At 38.5% G+C, this 23,985-nt stretch overlaps 2 protein-coding genes across 2 annotated transcripts; both read right to left on the bottom strand.

Moving 5' to 3' along the window:
• Nucleotides 1-5,036: 5,036 nt before the first annotated feature.
• On the bottom strand, nucleotides 5,037-12,303 carry LOC139981647 (histamine N-methyltransferase-like). The gene is made up of 3 exons (XM_071994200.1): nucleotides 11,495-12,303; nucleotides 8,792-9,118; nucleotides 5,037-8,131 (listed from the first exon to the last, which is right to left on the bottom strand). The coding sequence occupies exons 1-3, from the start codon at nucleotides 11,688-11,690 to the stop codon at nucleotides 7,761-7,763; spliced, it is 894 nt and encodes a 297-aa protein (XP_071850301.1). The 5' UTR covers nucleotides 11,691-12,303; the 3' UTR covers nucleotides 5,037-7,760.
• A 3,097-nt stretch (nucleotides 12,304-15,400) lies between these two features.
• On the bottom strand, nucleotides 15,401-23,925 carry LOC139981651 (3-oxoacyl-[acyl-carrier-protein] reductase FabG-like). The gene is made up of 9 exons (XM_071994205.1): nucleotides 23,732-23,925; nucleotides 21,571-21,710; nucleotides 21,074-21,166; nucleotides 19,709-19,847; nucleotides 19,560-19,600; nucleotides 18,808-18,877; nucleotides 18,318-18,354; nucleotides 17,306-17,369; nucleotides 15,401-15,849 (listed from the first exon to the last, which is right to left on the bottom strand). The coding sequence occupies exons 1-9, from the start codon at nucleotides 23,784-23,786 to the stop codon at nucleotides 15,688-15,690; spliced, it is 801 nt and encodes a 266-aa protein (XP_071850306.1). The 5' UTR covers nucleotides 23,787-23,925; the 3' UTR covers nucleotides 15,401-15,687.
• Between the last annotated feature and the right edge of the window lie 60 nt (nucleotides 23,926-23,985).

The following is a 23,985-nucleotide window of genomic DNA, read 5'->3' as shown; positions in this document are numbered from 1 at the left end:
CTATCTCCCTGTACTCTTACTGACCCTATACAACCATCCTTACCACACTCGTTCAATGAGGCGGCAAGTTTGTAAGCTGTAGCCCACCTGGGACTCACCTTGAGCTTACGGATAAAGCGACGTCCACCCTTACGGCGACAATCCTTCAGTAGGGTCAGCAACAGAGAAGTGTTTGTTCCAATTAGTACGGGTACCTTGGTTGTGGAAAGGCTATCAGGAAGGATTAGCGCAAGGGTTCTTACCTTACGCCGCGTCCCTGCATCACCTCCGGAAGGGGTGATGGTGACACTGATATACCCCAGGTAGGGGACCACATGCCCCCCTGCACCTGTGAGTCCTAACTCACTTAGGGGGTGGAGTTTACTGTGAGGAAGCCTTCTCTCGTAGAAGGACTTTGCTACACACGTTACCTGTGAACCAGTGTCCAGTAACGCCTCACACTCCTGCCCATCCAGCAACACTGAAGTAGTAGGGGCATCCCCCACTAACCCTGTGGGGATACCACTAGTACTAACCGAACCACTATGACTGTGGGACAAGATATTTACCGACGGGGCGCCTCGTTGTCCCTGTGGTGACGCCCTACCTCGTTTCCCGAGGGTCGTTGCGATCTCTCGAGAAGCCTTCGCTGCACCAGTTCTGCATTGGGGGGTCTCTGGCATTCTCTCACCATGTGTCCCGGCTCTCCACACCTGTAACAAATTATTTTGCCCTTAAAGGGGGGTTTAGGTGACCTACCTAGTGAGTTGTTCTTTAGCTGGGAGAGTTCCTTCCTAAGTCTCTCCAGCTCAGCGACTAAGTGGGCAGTCTCGGGGGTTGTCACAACAGGGGTGTCCGTCGGTGGAGGAGGGGCTTGTATGGCAGCCAGCTGGGCCTTCAAGTTGGTGAGCTCCTCTTCTATCTTCCGATTTGACTCGTCTGGGGCCGTCACTCTGCAGGCCTGGACCCTCTTCGTAGGCTTGCTCTGCTGGCGCCTCACGGACCTTGCGGCCTCTGCCCCCTCCTCCACCCGAACTTCCTGAAGCAACTCTAACAGACCAGGAGGCTTCAGTTTACGCTGTCGGAGCTGCAGGGCCCCCACCAGCCCATTGTCAAATATACATCCACGAATGAACTGGTTGAGGCGGTGTCTATCTGCATCCGCCGGGTCTATGTCCCCGAACTGGAGGGCCTGGTCTAAGCGCCCCTCCAGCCTAGTCAGATAGGCCGACGGCTTCTCCCCATTCTCCTGGTATGTTTCCCGGAAGAGGGTGAAAAGGTCATCTCCGTCACAGGCAACGCCAAAGGCCTGGGTTAGTTGGTCCAGCAGCTCGCTTGCTGTCGTCCCAGGTCCCAACTCCTTGACTGCCTTCCGGTAAAATGTGAGAGCTGGGGGCATGAGACATTCCGCCAGACGGGACCGTTTATCCTCCTCTGTAAGGGGGGCTTCCTCCACCATCTGGTCAGCATGTTGGTGCCAAACATCGAAGGGCAGCTCACCTGGGGGTACAGGGACCCTCCCCGAAAAAGTCCTCAACCGTCGGTAGTGGTGACCTTCACCCGCACCTTTAACAGTGTGGATGTGCTCCACTACCTGACGCCTTACCTTGTCTGGCACACCAGCGGGGCCCATCGCACCTGCTTGAGGTGACTCCTCCTTCAGATCCCCCAGGGATTTGTTGTACCTTGACAGCAGGTCCTGGAGTTCCGCATCGAAGTCACCACCTTCAGCAGTTGCGCCTCCTGGAACAGACATATCTAAACTTAATGGTAAAAGAAATGAGAAAAATCGGGGCTGATAGGCCTAACTGAAAACTAATACTATTCCTACTTAATACGGGCAGGGTCACAACTTCCTGTCCAATCTCTGGTGGAATACCTGCTTTTGACCTGGTACCTGGTACGAATTTTAGCAACCTTGCTTTCCCCTGCCTTACTCTTGGCGGTTTGCAGCTACTACTAATCACCAGAACCCCAGCGTCACACACCTGTGCAGAACAAAAAATACCAGAGATCATTAAGTAAAATCACAATAGCATGAGTTCATCAGTCAAGTCTACCCGACCAAACAACAACTCAATCAATGACATCATACATACACATGGCATAATACTATACAAAATATAATGTCAAACAACAACTTTTCAAATCAATATACATGTCATATCTTCAAAATCGGTAGGACTCATTAAGTCGTTAATTTCAAAAATTAACTAATCACAAGTCCCATATCGGGCGCCATTTTTGTAGCACTTAGCTTTTGGACTAAATATGTGCTGGTTACGCAACCACAAGATACATGAGATCAAGGGAAGCGGGGTTCAAATCTGTGATGAGTCGCCTGCCTTTGAGAAGATATAATGACACAGTATATTAAAATGAGGACAAACGCAATAATCTATCGTAATCCGCAGGGTAAATATGTATTCACCATACGATAAAAGAGAAATTACGATATGCAAAATGAAAATATATAAAATACAAAATAAAGTTAAAACATGATTAAAACATGACATTCAACATGGCCTAACACTCTAATGGCCTACTAAACTAATAACTCGGGAGTCGCTCATCTCGTCTAGTATGTATTACTGCATAATGGTTGGCCCCTCAATCTTGTCTAGTATATTATAGTCTAATGGTTGGTCCCTCAGTCCACGAATAACGTCTATTGGTGGGGGTGCATCATGCGTCCTTGGTTACCCGGACCAGGAGTGGGGGTTCCGGCGTCTAAGATAACCTACAAGGACATCTATAATTTCGGTCTCTCGATAGGTGAGACTACATCAAAGTTCTACATGTATAAAAGCTGTGTAGAAATTAATGAAATTAATTTCTAATGAACTGGAACAGTTTGGTACAGCCAGGTGCATGGCAGCTTGGAGTGTCTTGGTGAATGGTCACCATGCATTGCCAACACAATAAAAATAAACTAAACAAAGGGCAAGGGGATTAACGGTCTCCCACAGTAAACAAACAATTACTAAGCAATTAAAATAAGTATGAAAATATGCGGTAATATACAACAAAGATAATCAGTAAGGGTGACACAACAATAATGAAATAGTATAAGCAAATGTCAACCTGATCACCTAATAAAGAGTGACATATATGGTGCACTCATCATGCCTGGTCGGCATGACAACAAGTAAACTGTAAAGTATTAAAATAAAGTGAACCTTCCGAGACCTAGACACTAATACACAACTGGTTGCTAAGCATACAACTACTTGCCTATGTTACTCATACAGCAATAACACAGTGCTCCATAAATAAGTGAAACTGTCTATCCCTATATGGCATAGCAGTAAAAACTAGGAATGTCGTAGGTTAACAAATATATATAACTAGAAGCTGGTTGCTCTAATTCCACTACGAACAATATCCAAATAGAGGCGAGTGATTAACTCTAAAATCATTACAACCTCTATGACTTACGTGAAGTCTGCAAGTATAAATAATGTACTACCGGGGAAATCCCTCAGCTAGTAATAATAGCAACAACAGTAGTATACTAACTATGTACTTCAACCCATGCACCTCTTACTAACTTAGACCACAGGTTGCCATGGCAACTGACACCTTTGTTAGGCTGCAGGTACCTAAGCGTCCCCTGGGACTAAGAGCAGGCTATAAAACGGAGACTATGTCACCTAGCTTATCTGCTGTAAATATCTGGTCAGATGGAGTCTGTACCAGTGAAGGGTGACTCACAGGGCTAAATACATGCTAATACTCTAATCTCTGATAAACAACAACAAAACTACAATAGTGTCTCGGTTCACAAAATAGTCAATATGCCTACTAACATATTGATACAACGATTGATTCAATATAACGGTTAACAGAAGTTCAACTATTCCTATCACCATGGCAACTAGTAAAAGTGTAGCATTGCATCATGGGATCTAAACATAGCTCAAATAGCGGAAACCAAGTACAACTAAATAAGAACATGAGTACATTACAGTAACGGGTAATGCTAGACGTATCGCAAGAGTACATAATAACTAAATAAATATCCAAATGTGGGTTCTCGCTAGACCAAATAACCTAAGTACTTTCAATACTCTTACATTAACTAAATGTAGGTTAGATCATAACAATACACAAGATGGCAAAGGTTGAGGGCATTATAAGTGCCATAATCAACCTTATAAACATACTATAAAACAACGGATAACAATAATAATGATCTCACCTGTAGACTCTCTATAGCCATTACAGGTACAAACGTTTAATTAATAACTTAAGTCTGTGTGCATGTAGCCATCACAGGAACAACATAATAATTACAGTCTGTGTGCATGTAGCCATCACAGGATAAATGTAGTAAATGGTAAATACAACACAATTACACTTAATGAGGGCTGCTACTATATTCTGTGTGCACATTGCCAGCACAGAACTAACATGAATACATTTGCAAGTAAAATACACTATGTATGCACAATGAAAATGAACAAGCTACTGAGGGGTCTGGGGCAAAGTCAAAAGATGAACTCTTACCTGTGTAGAAATTAATGAAATTAATTTCTAATGAACTGGAACAGTTTGGTACAGCCAGGTGCATGGCAGCTTGGAGTGTCTTGGTGAATGGTAGAGTCGCTTGCAAACTTAGCTGTTTTAAGCCATTCTTTGAACAAAGGGAAGGTTGTTATCCCACCCTACCAGACAAGATTTTACTTAGACTGGCTACCAATACTCCAGGAAGTAGACAAACTGTCTTCCCACATCTTTAACTTACTCCACCAGAGATTCCAAAGAGTGTGAACATACTTACTACACTTAAGGGAGAAATAAGGCAAGGCCTGGTCTTTTAATGTAGGGAATGACAGATAAGTGGTCACTAGATTTAGCGTAACCTTGGAGTAACCTTAATGTGGAACCAGACCACACAGAGACTTAGTGGTCTTTCTAGCAGGTGTGAGTGTTACCAGAAAATACCACAAATAGTTAAAAGGGAAATGGAAAAAATAAAAGTGAAGGGGAAGGGTATATTATACAGGGGGACAAAACTATAGACACTACTATTGGGAAATATTAGGGGTGCTACAGCTACAAAATGCAGACAGTAATGAAACGTGATACTTGGTTATCTTCAGAGATGTCCATCGCTGCTATGTACACTGTGTTGTGGGTATTGACCGTAGCTGTATGTATTGACTGTACACCAGTGTCTAATTACCGACGGTAGCAAGCTATGTGTGTATTTCTTGGATCGATAGTGGTGTGTAACAATTCTCTTACACCTCAGTCGAAACTAGGTCAGATAACCGGCATGAGACGTTCCTTGTGCGCGAGTCTTCACACCCTTTAAGATAAGACGTGTGTGACTAATGCTATTCGTCTGTCCAGAGTCTGTGAAGCGTATGTAGAAAGGGGAGGAAAATATACCAGCCGTAGCATTTTTCTATTTTTATGTAGGGAGATTCATTCGCGTCGCTGAGCAGACTCAGCAGAGTCTAGCTTGGATCCAGGAAACAAGAACGTTTCGCAGTAAGAACTGTCAGATAGGTTGGGGAGCACTCTTCTAACTCTTGATCTATCCATATCATATGGTTGATAGGACATGCCAGTTGAAGTTCTTCCTATTCTCTAGCGGACTTGGCAACTGAGTAATTTAGTGTGTATGTCAATTTATCAATTAATTGTGGTACGACACCTGTAACGCGAGAGGCCTTAAATTAAGCAGGCACGCACAATTTAAGTCTTTGTGTTTCACTAACACATTCAGAAAAGTAACATCTTATATTTATTTCCATGGATGAGAGAAACTGAAAACAACGAGTTGAGAAGTAAAATCCTTGGTGTGAAAGAAACCCTCTTAGTTACCCCTTTCCATGGAGCTCTAACATCACTCGCGTTGGATACACAACCCTTCCGCATATCTCCTTCACATAAGAGAACATTTGCTATGAATAGTTCCAAGCGAGGGTGTGGACAATTTGGTGTGTAAATGTTCCCCTAAATCTGGAGGGCGGAGATTGGACGACAGGGGAGGGGGCGGGAAATACAAAGCAAATTGGCAAAAGAAATATAATATAGTCATGATATATGATTATACATACTAAGGAAAGAAAAGACCTCTTTGAATGAAGCCTTTTGATTCAGTGATTTACAAGTTTAGTCAAAATTCTGTGCGTCATATCGAAATTGATTGTCGTCTTTAATATTAAAGGAGAAATAAACTCTGGGTTTTTGCAGTGTACATGCGGTAGGGGATAATTTTATAATTCCATTCGTATAATAACTAAGCAAAATCAAGTTTCCCAGAATTTTACGCGAATTTCCCAATTATTTTTTTTACATATTTGAACCACGGCCATTTTGTTATTTTGAGGATTGAGGGCGCTTCAAAAGTGACGTAAGCGAGTCACTTCGTAACTGCAAAACAATGAAGCTTTGTATACGAGTCTATTCACACTATGTTCTAGCATCTCGCTTAGCTTATTTCGCCGGTAAAAATGCCTGAATGCCAAGCCTTTGGTTGTGTTAACCGAAGAGGGAGCAGGAAAAGGAAAAAAGAAAAAGAAATTTCGTTATTCCAGATGGAATAAAATATCCGGAAATTTAGGAGGGAACTTTCACTGAGGTGGCTGAACAATATCTCATTCTCGCTTTCCAATGGCGAACAGAGCGCACACAGACACCTTTATTTGCAGTGGCCCGCGGAATTCGAGCCGACATCACCAACAGTCGTGGACTGTGATTCTTTGCACAACTCTTCCTCTCGATGTCTCAGTTCTTCCTCTGAATATTCTAGTTCGAAAAGAAACGATTCCAATCCAAAGGCTTCAATTTTCCTTTTTTTTCAAGAAACTTGCTCGACAGTAACTGATTTAACTTTTGGAATGCAATGTTGGATGTAAGTAACGCTATCGCTAGGACTGAGTATGTGGTGAAAGCAATCTAAACACAGTAAAATCAAATCATTGAAAAGATCACAAAATTTATATTTCCACTGATGCTCGTTACAATAATAAATTTTACGCACGCTTTAAGCATTTTTTACAGATCAATAAAGACAAAAGATATTTTTTGATCGATATTTTATTCATTACTATTGTTGAAAGTACAATTCTATTTATTTTAGGGATTGGCAACTATTTTTTTCTTGAAATACACCAAGTGACTCGCTTTCGTTACGGTACATCCGGGAACTGGCTCAATTCAAACAATATGGCGCGACACATGAACTACATTCAAATCGTGTTTTTCATCTCAGAGAATGGATTTTTATGCTTTTCTATTGCTTTTACTGGAAAGACCATTTGTCAAAACTTAAGAATGAATGCAAAAAAGCTAGGGTTTATTTCTCCTTTAACATATTTCAATATGGGAGTTTATTAAAAATAGAGTAGACATGGGATACCTAGTAGATGTGTACCTATCCGTACATCAAAGACTGTCTATTACTTATTACTACTATTACTATATATACAGGGCCGTAGCTAGGCTGGGACATGGGAGCACGTGCCTCCTATCCATCACTACCCTCTCCCCAGCAAAAAACATTTATTGTTTTCCAAATGGCTTACATATCACATCACATGCGCAAAAAACGTTTGCACTGTAGAGTACTGTATAGTTAAATGATATCATAAAATGTCATATCAATTCAAGCGTAATTACACCTTAATTCGCTGACTAGGACAAAAAGCTGACAAGCCTCCCGCCAACACCCCTCCCCTCTCACTCTCACAACACGAACACTGGCTACTCGCCAGGTACCATCGGCATCACAGTAAGCATTAAAGTTCCATGAATAATCTCATGGATTATTTTTGAACATTTCCAGAAAACTTCTTGATCACGATGGTGTCAACAGTTCCATTAACGATAATTTTACCGTCCTCTTTCGTCGCAAAATCCGGTGAGCCGATACCATCAAGAACCGCGTTGACTAAATCAGAAGGAGCAGTTTTGCGAAACTGTGATACGTGCATCAGAAAATCTAACATTAGCTGCCCTTCTTCATTTTCAGGATCGAAGCAATCGGGGATGTCAATGATAAGTGGCATTTGTTTGGCTTCATATTGAATTTCATTTTTCCCTAACAGTTGTTTGACACTTGAAGAGGATCTTTCGGAGAATATGGATTCTGGTAACATCGGGAAACGATCGGAAAACTTCCAGCTCGTTAAATAAGCTACAAAACAAACGAAATGTGTAAGGTCAAAAGTTAAAGTGATAACATTAACACAGTTTCAGCATTCGAACTTTCAGCAACGAACTTTTCCCAAATCGGTGTTGTGATCACGACGAGAAGAGAAAATGGGCCAGGTGGATGCAGCGCCCCTTGTCCGGGTTTAATTAGGGTCAAGACGTGCTCGGTAAATATATATAAAGAATGTGTATAAGCATTTTTTTGCATCCAGGTTTCTTTTGTTATAGGTCAAATTCTTAAAGTAGGCCAGCACTGCACGGTACAAGGACGTCCCTTTCACCAGGCAATTGTCCAACTGGTTTCTATGCTTGTAAGAGCATTCAGACGATCGTGTTACTTTGATTTAGAGATCTGATACACAGCGCTTTGAAGATCTATAGAGTCCCTTTACAACATAGACATATAAATATATGCTTTATAGACGTGACAGTGCCCTCTGTTAATACACTGGAGAGCGGCCTCAATTTGATCCACCGTTAAGGCTATGATGGAGAAAACTGACGAAGCGTTTCAAAGGTGTAAATCGATCAGAGAGTCGCACTGCAAAGATATACCACAAACTTCCATATTCAGAGATGAGTGATGCTTGCTTGAAACATTTATACTCAACTCGTTTTTACATTCTCCAAGTAAACGACATACCTGCAGTTAAAGTCAATATAAGGACGCCCCCTTCAACTAAACAGTCCAGTAGTTGAGCGATGACCGTGTCTGTGTCACCGAGATGATAAATAGAATGAACAGAAGTAATCAAATCAAAGTGATTACGTGCATTCCCAACAGTTTTCAGATCCCTGTAGTACTGATCCCAGGTTTTATTCTGCCAATCCCACTCCACTGACAGGAGTCCTCTCTGTGTTACCTTCTCCTTGAATATGGTTAGGCTCTTCTGGTTAGGCTCTACGATAGTACTCAAAACATCAGGGAACTTGGTCATCAGTTTAGAAACGAATCCAAGGGCTATTTCACCTTTGACACAAAACAAAAACAAGAAGGAATGGTGATAATAGTCAAATTGGATATTAAACTCTTCCCTCCTCGTGTCAAAGAACAAGATATCTCATCAGAGACTCATAAAAAAATCTTCTTGGAGTGCAAAGTGAAAAGATTACAATATTAGAACACATGTCACAACATGCATATTGGACCAGACATAGTCCTACCACAATAATCCCTCTAATGTGATTTATGCACAGAAGTAGTTTTGATTAGTTGATGACTGTTAAAACACAGTCAAGCTTGTATATCAACCTGTTAGTACGTGTATATCAATTAAATGTTTACAATGAATGGCAAAGTGGCTGAATGTTTTTATGTTAACATAATGTTTTGGATGAACTATATACCTTTACAATCCATGGCAAAATCGTTTAAGGATGAATGATGCTGAATGTTATTTGTTAAGAGAATGTTGTGGTTGAATTACTCCCTGCCGCAATTTGTGTGAGAATATTCGACAGTTGGCTAAACATTGCAAACAAGATTTTTAAGTGTTGACCATTACTGCCTTCAAAGTGGATCTACACACCAAGTTTGAACTTCAACCTATATGTACTTTTTGGATTAACACATATACATTGACATATAGATTTTGAATTCTGCTCACAACTTTGTACCTTGTACTTCCACCAAAGATGTACTTTTTGAGTTAATTATCGTATTTACAAAGTTTTCAGAATTTGACCTTTGTTGACTTCTGTGGACATTTGACCTTCACAAAAAGTTGGCTTCTTGTAGGCTACTCGTAGACCGAATATGAAGTACCTCAACATGTACTAGTGTTTGGGTTACAGTGAAAACAAGCAGGCGTCACACACGTGCCTACACAACACAATATTCAAGACATCGAACTGTACATTTGAGTTGTGCAGAATTTGTGCATAACTTTGCAGCTGATACAAGGCCTATATATGTGGTAATAATGAATGATATCTTTTATAGTTTTCAAATATCCGCAGTTTCTACCTGCAGAGATATGAATATTAGATATTGTCATGGTTACCAATTATGTGGGTAGGAAAGTATATTGTATAATGAAATTCCTTAACTATATACGATCTATCAGACGTATGTAAACTATCTGCCAAAGGATTCAGTACTGCATTGTACAACGCCATGTTATATCTAATTGTCTGGAGCTTCTTACATGCACTGTGCTCATATGGGATAACCCCCTCGTCATCAAAACCCGTCAACTAAGGCTATTTATCATATGCGGTGGCTCTCTCGTGATCTGCATTATCAGAAATTCATTAACCTCGCCCCCTCTCCACTCCCTCCTTCCTCGGGAAATTTGTGGTAGCTTATAGATACACTGAAATCTCTGGCGTATGCAATGGATTTACTGACATATAAGATATCTTTTCAATCATGTTCCGTAAGGATCATTCACAATGTGATAATTCTCATTTAGCTAAGAAATGCCCTCTTTTTTAGTCCACCAACTCGAATTTTAGTAGGTAGGCCTACAAGTAGAATCTTTGTATAATTTTATAAAAAGTTATGTGGCGTTTGTATAGATTCCCTTGATATCTTCCACATCAAACTTGATAGAATCCATACATGGCCAGATATAAACTTCATATAGATGTTTTGACCAGATATAATAAAGTTCTCTATTGCCCATATAAAGTTTCATATGGGCTATATAAACTAATATGAGGTAGCAAATTTATCAAAAAAACATCAACATTTCAAAATACTGAATTGGCAACCACTGCTTTTGCCTGAAATCTTATGAAAATGTGTTTTGTTTTTGCAGTACCACTGAATGCAATGTAGTTAAATGTCATTTATTATCAACATGAAAGAACAATTTGTCTTTAAAACTGACAAGAAGTAGTGAAAATGTTCACTTAATACACATGTATCTCTTTTTCAACTGAAAGATGATTTGAAGATGTTATATTTGCAGTTACTGTGAATTACATATTGAAATTTTAATATGACACATCGGCATAATTTCAGAATAACCCGCAGCACAAAGATCCATGCTGTAGCTGGTTACACAATTTTCGATAGGTTTTCTTTTATTCACTTCGACAAATCAGCATACCAAGTTTCAAGTCTAGTCATCATGTACATTTTGAGGCATGGTGTTTCCAAGCTCGTGTGACATTCTGTCATCCGCAACTCAGGTAAGCGTTACCAAAACAGGGGTCTCAATGCAACATGTGTGTATATATATATATATATATATATGTATATATATATATGTATATATATATACATATATATATATCTATATATATATATATATATATATATATATATATATATATATATATATGAGTAAATGAGAATAACACGATTGGTGACTGCCACATTGTTTATAACTTTACATACCCGTTCCGCTCCCGATGTCCATAACCCTAAGAGTTGACTCATTGTCTTGCCTTAGCTTCTGAATCACCAGTTCTGGGTAAACTTTATCTGTCCATGATGAGAAAGACTCAAACTTTTTGCTGTATTTCGCAAGTTCGTTGAAGGCCTCGTTATAACGAGTTTCGTCATCAAGCAAGCGAGGAAGTGATATGTCCATATTGCAGTTTGGGTGTACTTTGCGACCAACTATGAACGGTCAAGATTATACTCAGTGAATTGAAATATACGTCGACGCATTTTCATTGCGTTCGTGGATGCCCATTGGTAGTGGTGGTTGGGGGGGGGGGGGGGAGTGAAATATGGAAGCATACAAGTGCCATCACATCATAAATACATGGCTTAACAAAATGCAGAAGATCGTTATTTTAAAGACTTACTTAGTTCTCCTTTAAATGCAGCAAATTGTTTGAATGTCTCGTTGCTCGTATATGGAACGTTTCAACAAATACATTCACTTCAAACTTATAAAAGGTTTAGTCGAATGAGAAACTTTATTTCATAATAGCCTACATGCGAGTGCTCCTGTTACGTCTTCTGCCGTGCAAGCACTTATTTTCGTCATAGATATATTTCCACTTTTGTTTTGTGATATACCTGTTGAATGTTTTTCCAACATTGACAGTGCAGACACTACGATTTTAGTAATAACAATCTTGAGAAATGACGATCGTCATTGTGATTATGAACATGATGATGATGATGTTGGTGATGGCAGTGGCGGAGCTAGGGGTATTGGTCAAGGGGGCGAGAAGGGTCTGTAGGGGCGCTTTCGACACTATCTAAGCGGAGCGCCACCCAGGGACGTAGCCAGGGGGGAGCAGGGGGAGCGACCGCTCCCCCCCCTTTCAGTGTCGAAAAAAATGTTTAAAAACTGTTGTTTTTTTAGCATGGTATTTTGTCAGTGCTCTTTTGATCTTGAATACTCGTCAGCTCCGTTAACTCAATTATAATCGTAGTAACACTCACGCCTACTGATTCAACTACTTACTTAGTTTGGAAGATGCAATTAGCTAAATTTAGCCTATAGCCTATTACAAGCCTACAGTTGGCCACTGCGTAATAAAATACATATTGCCTACCTAACCGCACTCTATGGAATGTCACGAACCGTATGCACAACAACGTCGACAACGTTCGTTCTCATCCTTTCTATGATTCGTCCTAAGTTGTTGCACGAACAGCATGTTATGAAGCTAAGCTAGCAATCGTACGTGATACGCACTTCCTATAAATAATTATTACACTGCTTATACACTGCGATAACGATATTTGTTTTTAGGCCACTGCATATCTGGCTATATTCCAAAATATGAAAGTTTATATTGTCCATCAGTTAAGCTGGTCAAATGTATTAAAGTCCAGACATTGGACAATAAACAAGAATCATCCTACTAGAAAAATTGTAAAAGAGCACTATGTTTGTCTTTCTGATATATTATGTAAAATATCATGTAAAAGAATTCAAACAGGAAACAAAATCTGCTGATAATATGATATCATATGATCAGGGGCATAGCCAGTGTGTAGCACTGTGGGCCCGGGCCTACACTTTTTTTGGCCAAGTTATCTTTTTTTTAAAACATGGCATATTTCAAATCCATAAGCTTGCTGGACGAGTTTAAGAGTCTAGACAGGAATAACTATTGAAATGAACGTAGCAAGAATATGGCTTAATTAGGTGACCTAGTCTTCTAATTTAGGCTGTCATTTCTATCGCGTGCCGTTTCATTCAACACTCTACCCGCCGAAAAAGACTATAGGATCCGATCTTGTCAGTGTTGTAACATCTAGTTAAGAACCTGTTTACGCAGATAATATTTCAGTTGAGAAAACAGTTGAGAAATTTGAATCAGATTGCAATCGTCAGATACCTCTCGCCTTCTCTTATTAAGCTAACTTAAACATTTACAGTTGTATCAAAGACAATTACTGGCTATAGTTGTATCTAAGACATTCCTGGCCTATCTATATATGTAACTACAAGTATCAGCAGTTGAAAAGTAAGACTACTCTGTACATGTACCTTGCTAATTTTAAATACATTATGTATTATTGAATTATGTACTATCTTAACTCGTTTGTTTTTTTGGTTGAAAAGTGATATTGAATGAGGTGTCTCAAGTTAACAAGAGGCCATGGAACCAGCATGAACACTCGGGAAGGGCCGTTTCCGGCCATCTGGGGGGTTTGTAAAACCAAAAATTTTCTTGTACGCTCCGCGCCAACTGATGGTGGCGCTCCGCTCAGAAAGTCGTGCCTAAATTTTTGAAAATCGATATCAATCGCAAAAAGTGCTCCCCCCCTTTCAAATTCTTGGCTACGTCGCTGGCGCCACCACAGGTTGGCGCGGAGCGTACAGAAATTTTTTGACTCTAAAGATACTCCCTAGATCGCCGGAAATGACCCTTTCCGGGCCTTGCTAATTTGCAGATAAACGAAGAATAAATAGGTGTCATCGCCAACAAAATGTGACAAATGTCAAAAGGTAGACGAGAGCACAATAAAAAAGTTAATAATAGCTATAAAGTAAAAAGTGGTAAAAAGCTGAAAAGGGCACCAGCAGTCCATTTGAGTCCGTCAGGGGGCATCCGCCCCCCCTGACTGTATGGACGCTCCGCCATTGGGTGGTGGTTGTGGAGGAGGTGGTGGTGGTCGTTGTCATCCTGAGGGTGTACAGGCCTCCAGGCTACATGAATTTGGTTTCCTTTTGTACATCCTTATCCGACTTGTGTTTTCATACTCTGTTGTTTGTATACTGTTCTTGTGTTTGGATCAAATATATAATGAAATGAAAAAATCATCATCATTATCATTATTATTAAAAACCTATTTTAAGAGTGTAACTCGTTTAGCCGGAGCTAATCTTCCACTAGGCCTTCAAAATAATACAAAAACATGTAACGAAAATCAATTACATTAAATTACAAACTTTATGAAATAAATGAAAGTGTAAAACTAAAAAGTTGTAAAGTGAAATTCAATTGAATTATATACTGTATGTATATGAACGTTCGATATCCTTAAAGCGTGATCCAATATAAAACCATAAAAATTACTATGTACATGAACAATAAATGGTGTGACTTTCAAAGGACATAATGCATAAAATTTGAATAAACATTGCATAACTTAAATAAAACAATGTATTTGTCTTTCAAAACTACTTAAGTTGTTTTCATTTTTTAATTCATTTTGGCAGCATGCTCATTGTGTTCCTGGAAGGATGCCCATTGGGTGGTGAAAGATTCATTGCGTTGGGTTGTTTGTTAAAGTGATATGGAACACCAGAGTAGCCACAACCCAAACCAGTTACCTCTAGGTGCTTGTGTGGTAATCGGTTCTCGACGTGCGTGTGTGTTAACTCGTACAAGGCTGTTCTTAACAACGTGTGTGTGCTGTCTCGACGTAACTGGTCTGTGTTGTGTCTGCTCTGGCATTCCATATTAAGCGGCATCAATAAATAAGGCTTTAACGTAAAAACATGTCATGACAATTTTCTCGCCCCTATTGACGCGTTAAAAGATGATGAGCATAACTCGTATAGGGCATTTTCAACTAAAAATTTACAAGTCATAAATTTGAATCAGCATGGCTCTGAAATTTACTCAGAGGCCTATCATGGTTCCAGCAGAGATGTGTGTGTGTATACGCTGGGGGAGAGTGGAGGTGGGGGATGGGTGGGGGGAGGAGGGGACTTACTGCAGCTGTGGCAGTTGTAATATTTCTCAGCAAAGCCGTTGAAACTGTAGCACATATAACCTGTTCTCTTCTGGTGCTTTCAAGCAATAAAATAAATGGTACAAAGAGAAATTACACAGTTAACAACCAGAAAACGGCACAAACGAAAAATGAAATGAAAAACTCATGTACGTGTAGATCATGCAAATGTTTAATACTATTTCAGGAATTTACAGTGATTAGGGCAAATGTAGTTAGATAAATTATCAATATTAAAACCGGAAGGGGGAGGTACTAAACAAGAGTATTCCACCTTTGTGTGTTGTACTATGACTTCATACAGCTTACCACGCATGCAGACCTGCAGTTTACAATAAAGTTAACTTTTTGGCCTTGTATCAATAGCAGTCCTCCTCCACTCAAGGAGGTCAACTACTGATGACCTTTAAAATCTTGAGAGAGATATTAAACTGATGTTATACATCACGATCTACCACATGTCGCCCTCCATCGACTGTGAGTATCTCCCCTGTGATGAAGGAAGCATGCTCAGAAACGAGAAAGAGGAGTGCTTGGCTGTAATCATGACTGCTTCCCAGACGACCAAGAGGGTGACACTTGGAGTTGTAATCTTGAAACTGCATATGGTATCAAATATGGAAAAATAAAAACACAAAAAGTTCAAGAAAAATACTGAAAAATCAAATGACATTATTGGGAGAAAAAAATCAAATGAATATCAAACTTAAATTATATAAATATAATTTTCACTATAATAAAGAAAAAGGGACCTCTGAGTAAATCTTGAAAAAAGAATAAGTACTTTTTTGTTGTTGAAAGAGAATCCTTCTCCAGAAGATAAGGACCTGAGGATTGTAAGTTAGATGGTTGTGAATATATTCATATCCTAAAACTATGTTTACTTGCATTTTTTCAGGTGAAATTTGAATATCCTATTCATCCATGCATTGTGATGATCAAGCAGCTTATAAGCAGCATCTCCTACTTTAATATATGCTTTTAAGTCATTAGTTATTCCACAAAATATTAGAAGGAACATTCCTACTTGTGAAGACATATTATACCACTCATTTACAACATTGAACAACAACTACTCATTTACAACACTGGTGTCTGGTTCGGAATGTCATTCCAGCCCTTTAATTTTAGGGAAGGGTTTCCATGTTTGCTAACAGTTTCTCAGTCAAGTTTCTGTTCATGGTTTTCTTACAAATGATTCAAGTACATACCAACCATTGATGTTTATGTATGAACAATAGTTTCTTACTAACTGTAGAATATAATCCGACTTCATTTAGTTTGTACTAATTTAATAATTTAATTTAATTTAAGTATTCAAGTCCAAGCAGATCAAAGTCCAGTTTAGCCTGATGCAATTCAACACAGAATGGGCAAATGTCCCCCCCCCCCCATTTTGACAACTTGGAGGGGGTAGGAGTATGTTTCTGCTCCCTCCCCACCCCCCACTTTTTCAAGTAGGGAAACACTCCCTGGCAGTACTGAATCATTCAGCTGTATCCTTGTCTTAGCAAAAGGATGGCCAGGCAAAGTAAATGATGAATGTTTTGTGTTTTGTAAACCCTTTATGTGTCTTATTTCAATCCGATATTTAAGTGATATGCTGAATTGGTACAGTTTAGAAAAAGTTACATAGCGACATAGAATAGTGAAAATGGTCAATGTTCCATGACCAATGGTTTTCTGCCCCTTCACATTTTGATAATTTACTAACATCTATTCCAAAACTTCTAAGGTCCAGTGGCACAACTAGAGATCTCATTCTTTTTGGAGGGGAGAGAGAATCTGAGCTAACAATGTTTCATTTTTTAGTATTTGTTTGCTTAAAAAAGGGAGAGTGGTGCAGGGAAAGGAGGGAGATGAAAGAGAAGGGGGCAGACAAAAGAGAAGGGGGCAGGTGATCTAAGTGCTATGTTAAGAGCTCTACAGACCTTTACCTCCCAAAGTTCTCCAAAAATTATGAGGTATCAACTATTTGCATAGCACATATTTAAAACTCCTAATTAATTTTACTACTGGTAAGTTGCTTTCTTTGAAAGAAAATAAATCACTCACCTTTTTAAAACTAGGATTTGATTGGTCCTTTTCATCTTGGGAACCAGTATCCATGGCTCCAGGGCTGCAGAGATAGGTAAATTAATTCAAACAGCTGATCATTTTACAGTTCTAAATGTACTACAAAAAGGACACTTTCCACAACATTCAAAAGCTGGTCTGATTCATGAGCTGGACTGATGATATGATAGTAACTATTATTATGATACATTACCAGACAAAGCAGGGGAAGGGGAGAAGGGGGTTCGTTTACCTTGCAGTTCAGTGCAGGGTGGTGCAGGTGGAGCAGGACTAAGGCTTGAACTTGTGATTTCAAGTAATACTCTACAATTATTTTTGTTGTGCATCATTTCTAAGATCTAACATAACCAAAAAAATTGGTCACCTTCATTTAATTCAGAGGTCTATCTGTAGGAGATTTAAAAAAAAATCGAAAATAAGCTCATTTTGAAGTTACATAGTACTTGCAAACTTTCAATGCGCAAAGTGTACATTCAATTTTTAACTGATCTGAAAATATCGATACCGCCTGGAATTTATATATATATAGATATATATAAATATAAGTTGTCTAACAAAAAGTTGTCTGATGATCGCTCAACGTGTGAAACTCTGAGTAAAAACTACTAGTGTTCCAATAGTCTCAACATATTTTTCGCTCTGTCCACCGGACATAGAGCATATATATATATATATATATATATGTATATATATATAAACATATATATAAAAAAAAAAATATGTATATATCCAGATCTTAGAGACTATGAAAATGGAGAAACTACCAAGTTATTTGAAATAATGGATCCAACCCTTACTCTTACAGAACATTGCAATTTGTATATACATATATATTCAATCTGCTTTATTTGGAGTGCTCAAGGCTGAATTTCACAGTGTCCATAGCCCTGCATATAGTAAAATTAATGTTGTAAGATCTGTATCCGTACCCCATGCCTGTTTCAACCATCTCATAATCTCATAATTCCACACTACATAGCCTTATACTTACATGATAGCATTAACTCTAACTCCATGGCTGGCAAGCTCTGAAAGTAAACAAGACAAATTTCAGCCAGTCAATTTGAGTAATGACTATGAAAAATACTTTGGAAATCGAGCATATTTAATAGCTTTCTTAAGTTATGTTTCATTCTCCACCAAAGTGGTCATTACAGCCTCTTTTCAGGGACAGGAAATCAGAGAGGAGATGTTGTACCTAATTAATTTAATCATTTTAATTTGGGCAGTACATAGCAGACAAGTTGATAGAGAAATTGTTTGGGAAAAAGAAATATACCAAAAAAGTATATTTTACACTGTGTCTTTATTTCTTACATTAGTCTGAATGTACCCAACTTGCAAATTTTGTTTAGTTTCAAAAACAAAACAAAACTGGGCAACTTTGGATTTAAGTTCTTGATCGGATTAAACACGATATCATATGACAACTTGCAAAACGATTAAACCCTGTGTTCTAAACATGACTTTAAAAACCATACCATTTGCACTGTTTGATGTTAGATGTATGAGGGTCTTCATAGCCATTCCATACGTGAGTGTCTGAGGAAACTAAATGGATATATGAGAAGAGACTGAAAACTTTGTAGAGAAATTGCAAAATTACAAAGCAGCCGAAGTATAGTTAAAGACGAGAATGACCATTGTGAATATCTTCAGTGAGATTTATAGGATGTCGACAAGCAACACTGTTATACAAAAGAAAATAATGAAATTGTATCTGAGATTATTAAAACTAGGACCACACATATGGTGATTCAAATTATGCTTGAAATTATTATTATCAGGTCAACTTACCTTTACACATTCTCTTACAAAGGCTTTCTAGTGGATAAGCAGTTTGCAAACAGTTTTATTTGATTTTGAAATTATTATTATCACTAGAATCAGTGTTCATGCAATTTTGATCCCCAAAAAACATGATATTTAGCCTCATTTTTAAAACCGTCTAGTCAGATTTGATCGGTAATTAATTAGAGTTAAAGGTAGACATGGTGAAACCCTTCCGTAGATGTGTGATCCAGGTTACATACAATCAAATAATCAAGTTTAATATTATTTATAGAACCCAACACCCATTACCTAAATATTACAAAACCCATTAAATAATTCTATAACTGTCTCTATATTTCAACAACCAGGTCTTGGTTTCCGATGAACAATGAAACATGTCTGTATTTCTGCATTTTATTCTGTAGTTCCTAGCATGTAATGAAAACCTTTCTTTACTCACTGGCCTGTACCCAAAGATACTGCTGACGTTGACAATGCAGCCTGAAAGAGTAAATGACAGGATAAATGAAGGAAATTTTAAAATAGATTAAACCACTTTTATCAATGACATATGGTAAGTTCAAACTTCTAATGCATATTACAGCGCACCTTTTGTTTTCACGAGATGAGCAGAGCTACGTTTCGTAATGAGGAGGGGTGTCCGAACATTCTCCGAAAACTGTTTGTCGAGATCTTCGATCTTGAAGTTCTCAATGGAATCTTCACTGCTTGTGCCTGTTATATTCACCTACAAAGATAAGAAGGAGACTATTTGCATCGATCCAGCCAATCTCAATTCCTCCGTGTCTTGAACAGGGTCAATTACTCACACTGTCTTGATTTAAAGCAGCACTTTGTCCATCAAGTTTTTTCACAAAACAGCCAACTAAGATAATAGCCAAGTTTTTTCCCTGCAAAAAGCATTATTGGCGAGTAATTAAGGACATTTGCAGATCATGAGAAAAGTATCCTCCGACAAATTGCACATTTAATATTAATCGCATACAGTTCCCCCAACCCACTAGTTTGAATTCAACCAATCAGAGATGCAGGTTTAGTTATGAGCCGTTGCTAAAAATTGATTCAAAACGTCAAACAGCTCCCTGGTACAACTGCCATAGACAATCTACACAAATCAAGAATGGTGTTCTATTACGTATTGGCTAATGACGTTCGTAGCTTTTAAATATTCATATTATGGGCGAGGTTTATTTGGATCCCAACGGAAAATATCTTCGAAAAAAGCAAAGTTGTAAGTTTTAAATTTTTCGACTTTTATGCCACCATTTGAAGTAAGATTTGAATAGATAAGCTAGTTATGTATGTCGTAATGGCATCGTGGAATCAGTAAAGTTGAGAAAAACCATAGAAAAGGACGAAAAATGCTGCTTTAAAGCAACCTGGGTTGAATCCACCTTTGTGTCCTATGTTTTCGATAGTCATTAATAACCACAGTGTTACAACAGACCATACACACTGAAAGAATGATGATCACACAAAGGAATGCTTTCTGTTTAACTATCGGTGATCGGTTAAGTCACATGGATAAATTTCTGGGGTGTTTTACACAAAAGGAGTCCTTCGTCACCCTGGAAATTCAAACACGAAACCCCCGCCCCCACCCCCGCCCCAATACATCCCACATATAAGTGTTGCAGTCCTAGCTATATGCCTATTAAGTGATGTGAATGGAATGGAAAGCCTCATTGTAGACTATATACGTTACCAACATCTATTACTACACTTACTGTATGCAAATCAACAAATTTTCAATTGAATGCTCATAAATATGCATGACATTGATTTGAGGCTAAATATCCAAAACAGTCCATACAGCTACTTTAACTGCACAAGAAATTGTTGAGCTGTGCCAACAGAAAAAGACACTATGATATCTCTTTTAGCATCTACTGATACCAAATTTACTGAGAATAATCAGTGGTATTAAGAGTAATATGTGACTAGTTAACTTACCAAGATATGCATTTCTTTGAAACTTTTTATGACTTTCTCAATTAAGGCTGTCAAACATTTGTCATCGTGCCTGTCAATAGAAAAAGTCTCCAGCTGGGAGCAAAGATGAAGAAATGTGTTAGCGGAAGTAATTAAGCAGTAATTTTTAAGATGTACCAAAGGCGGAAAAAATGTAAATAAATAAATATAATTATATAACTATATGATAATGGAAAACAAAATTAAACAGTTACTAAAGGTCCTAAATCAAACAATTAAGATCTTATCATCTTCTTTCTTTTCCAAATGAGTATAAGTGTTGTACTCCTGTCATTCGTGGCATTGTACATTATACCTATTACGGAATAGCAACCAAGGTGAAAATTCTTTTTCGATTCAGTATGATCTTGTTCAGTAAGATCATTTCAACTACCAGAACAAAGTATGAAAAAATATTAAACATGCTTTTTGAAGATGTGTGCATAATTTGGTAAAATAGTTTGTTTAAGAAGTCTTACCCTTGCCTTAGAAACTGATTTTCTTGAGCAGACTTCCGAGAACTCTTGTAACTTTTCTTTTTGGAAAGATGCGGCAGCAACAGAACAGCCGAGAGAGAGCAGTGACTCGGTAGTTTGTCTGCCGATGTCATTACACGTATCTAAAGTACATGGTAAACACATAAAAAACAATTCTTCTACAAACAATGTGAAAGGGTCTGTAGGGTGATGGATATAGCTGTGATATTAGTCACTCAATAAAAGCTCTTTTAATGCATATACCTGTGGTACATAACATATTAAAGATACCGATGCTTTTAGTACTGGTTTTTAGTTCTTAATTAGACAATTTAAGACAGCATGCCATTTAATTTTTTTTTAATTCAGCCAGTAATGAATCTAAGGTACAGCAGTTTTTGCTTACATACTTAGATGACCTTGATACTCATGTAGTTGTTGCAACACAAATTATGACCACTATTCTAAATGTGTTGTCCTTCTTTGCAATTCACAGATTTTTATATAATTAGCCCCCTCCACCTCCCCCCCCTTCCACCACCCCAAAAATATATGTCAAATTTGTGCTCACTTTACTTCCAGATGTTTTAGTCCAATGCCTTTGGGGGAGGGGGAGAATTTCCCCCTAACACAATCTTAAGACAGATACAGATTTTACATCTTTGAGATTAACATTCAGGAAAGGATCTAACATTTACTGCACTTGGGATAATATCTTATAATACTAAAAAATAGTTTACCTGGTACTGGACTCAACCTCAGAGAGAAATGTAAATGGAATCTGTTTTATATAAAATTATGCTGGTGCTCTCTAAACACAATCAAAAACCTGACTGCAACTTCCGATTTTAATTCTGAAAGCTTGCATATATTTTGATTTCAGTTACAAGTTGGCTTATAAATCTCATTCTGGCAAAATCTGCTCAAAGCATCAAAGAAATCATAAGGATAAAACTAAACCACAGAGAAAAATCAGAGATATCATCATTATGGTTATTCCCAAGCATTATTTATAAAAGCATCTGTTTCTGTACCAAAACATTAAAGGCATTGAAGACTCGCCCCAAACCGCGTGCCGCGCTCTGAAAAAGTTAACTTTCCCTCGTTTGCAAATGACGTTTTCTTCTTGTCGCTACAAAATGCAGACCGTGATACCTTGTTATCTTTTATCTATACCTGAGATGTCCACGCTGCTATGTACACTGTCTTGTGGGTACATGACCGTAGCTGCATGTATTGACTGTACACTAGTGTCTAATTACTGATGGTAGCAAGATGTGTGTGTATTTTCTGGGATCGATGGTGGTATCTAACACTTCTGTTACCGTACCTCATTCAAACCTAGGTCAGATTACCAGCATGAGACGTTTTCTTTGTGCGCGAGTCTTTACACCCTTTAACTTAACACATGCACTAGCAAATGTCTTGACCTCAATGTGGAGCCTACTGTACACGTACAGTGAACAATTTTCACTAAACACAGTGTAAAGCACCTAATGTCGCAAAGGTATTTGTCCTTCAAATGGCTGTCTCTCTCGACAGGGGGAATGTTAAGAGAGAGAGAGACATTAAGCAAAAGTACATCATCATGATTGCTTGATTATTACTGCTCAATAGTACCAATAACATTTGTAGAGTTTGTGATCACTTAGTTTGTGTTTGTAGTGTAAGTTGACCAGATATGTCCAAGATTCTGTATTTCATGTGCCGTCCCCAGATATAAAGGTTTCCCCTAGAATAACCATGATTTTGTAAGGCGACCTTGAATAACTTCAATCTTGAGCCTATATCGGCTAAGCTATGATTGTTTACATCTGAACTAGGCTACAAACGGGTCAACATCGATGTCCCAGGAATGTCTGGAAAAAAGGTGGTCACCTTAGTATAATGTGGCTTTAACCATATACGACCATACTGTAGGCCTTAGAACTTAGGGTATTCTATCTGCTAACATTTTGCATAACTCTTTGCTACCAAATTAAGTGCAGCGAGTATAGTGAGCCCAGCATTAGACCTAATCTACTGTAGTATAGGTTAGGACTGCGATTAGGCCTAACCTGGTGCAGTAACGACGTAAAAGTTAGAGAACCAATGATGTGACCTGACAGTGACATATCATTGTTTTCGAAATATTTCGTGAAATGGTGATCTTTCATATCCATACCGACGATAAGGGCTACTTTCTCTTCCAATCCATAACCCGGTCCACTTGCTGCCATTTTGGTCAATCATCAGTCGTTCCTACCAGTAGCAGTACCTGTACAGTTCCTACCAGTACCAGTTTACTCATTAATGACGTTGTCACGTTACTGCCAGGTGACCGCATTAAACATACTTTTGAGTATACTTTGCTGTTTGCTAGTATAGCTCTGCCTGCCAGGTTTAGTCCAGTTTCACGTTGTTGCTTCCTAATCGGTC

The sequence above is a fragment of the Apostichopus japonicus genome, chromosome 15 (genome assembly GCF_037975245.1).
Source record: "Apostichopus japonicus isolate 1M-3 chromosome 15, ASM3797524v1, whole genome shotgun sequence".
Lineage (NCBI taxonomy): Eukaryota > Metazoa > Echinodermata > Holothuroidea > Aspidochirotida > Stichopodidae > Apostichopus > Apostichopus japonicus.
The sequence above is the reverse complement of the archived record's forward strand: the minus strand, read 5'-3'. Positions and strand labels throughout refer to the sequence as shown.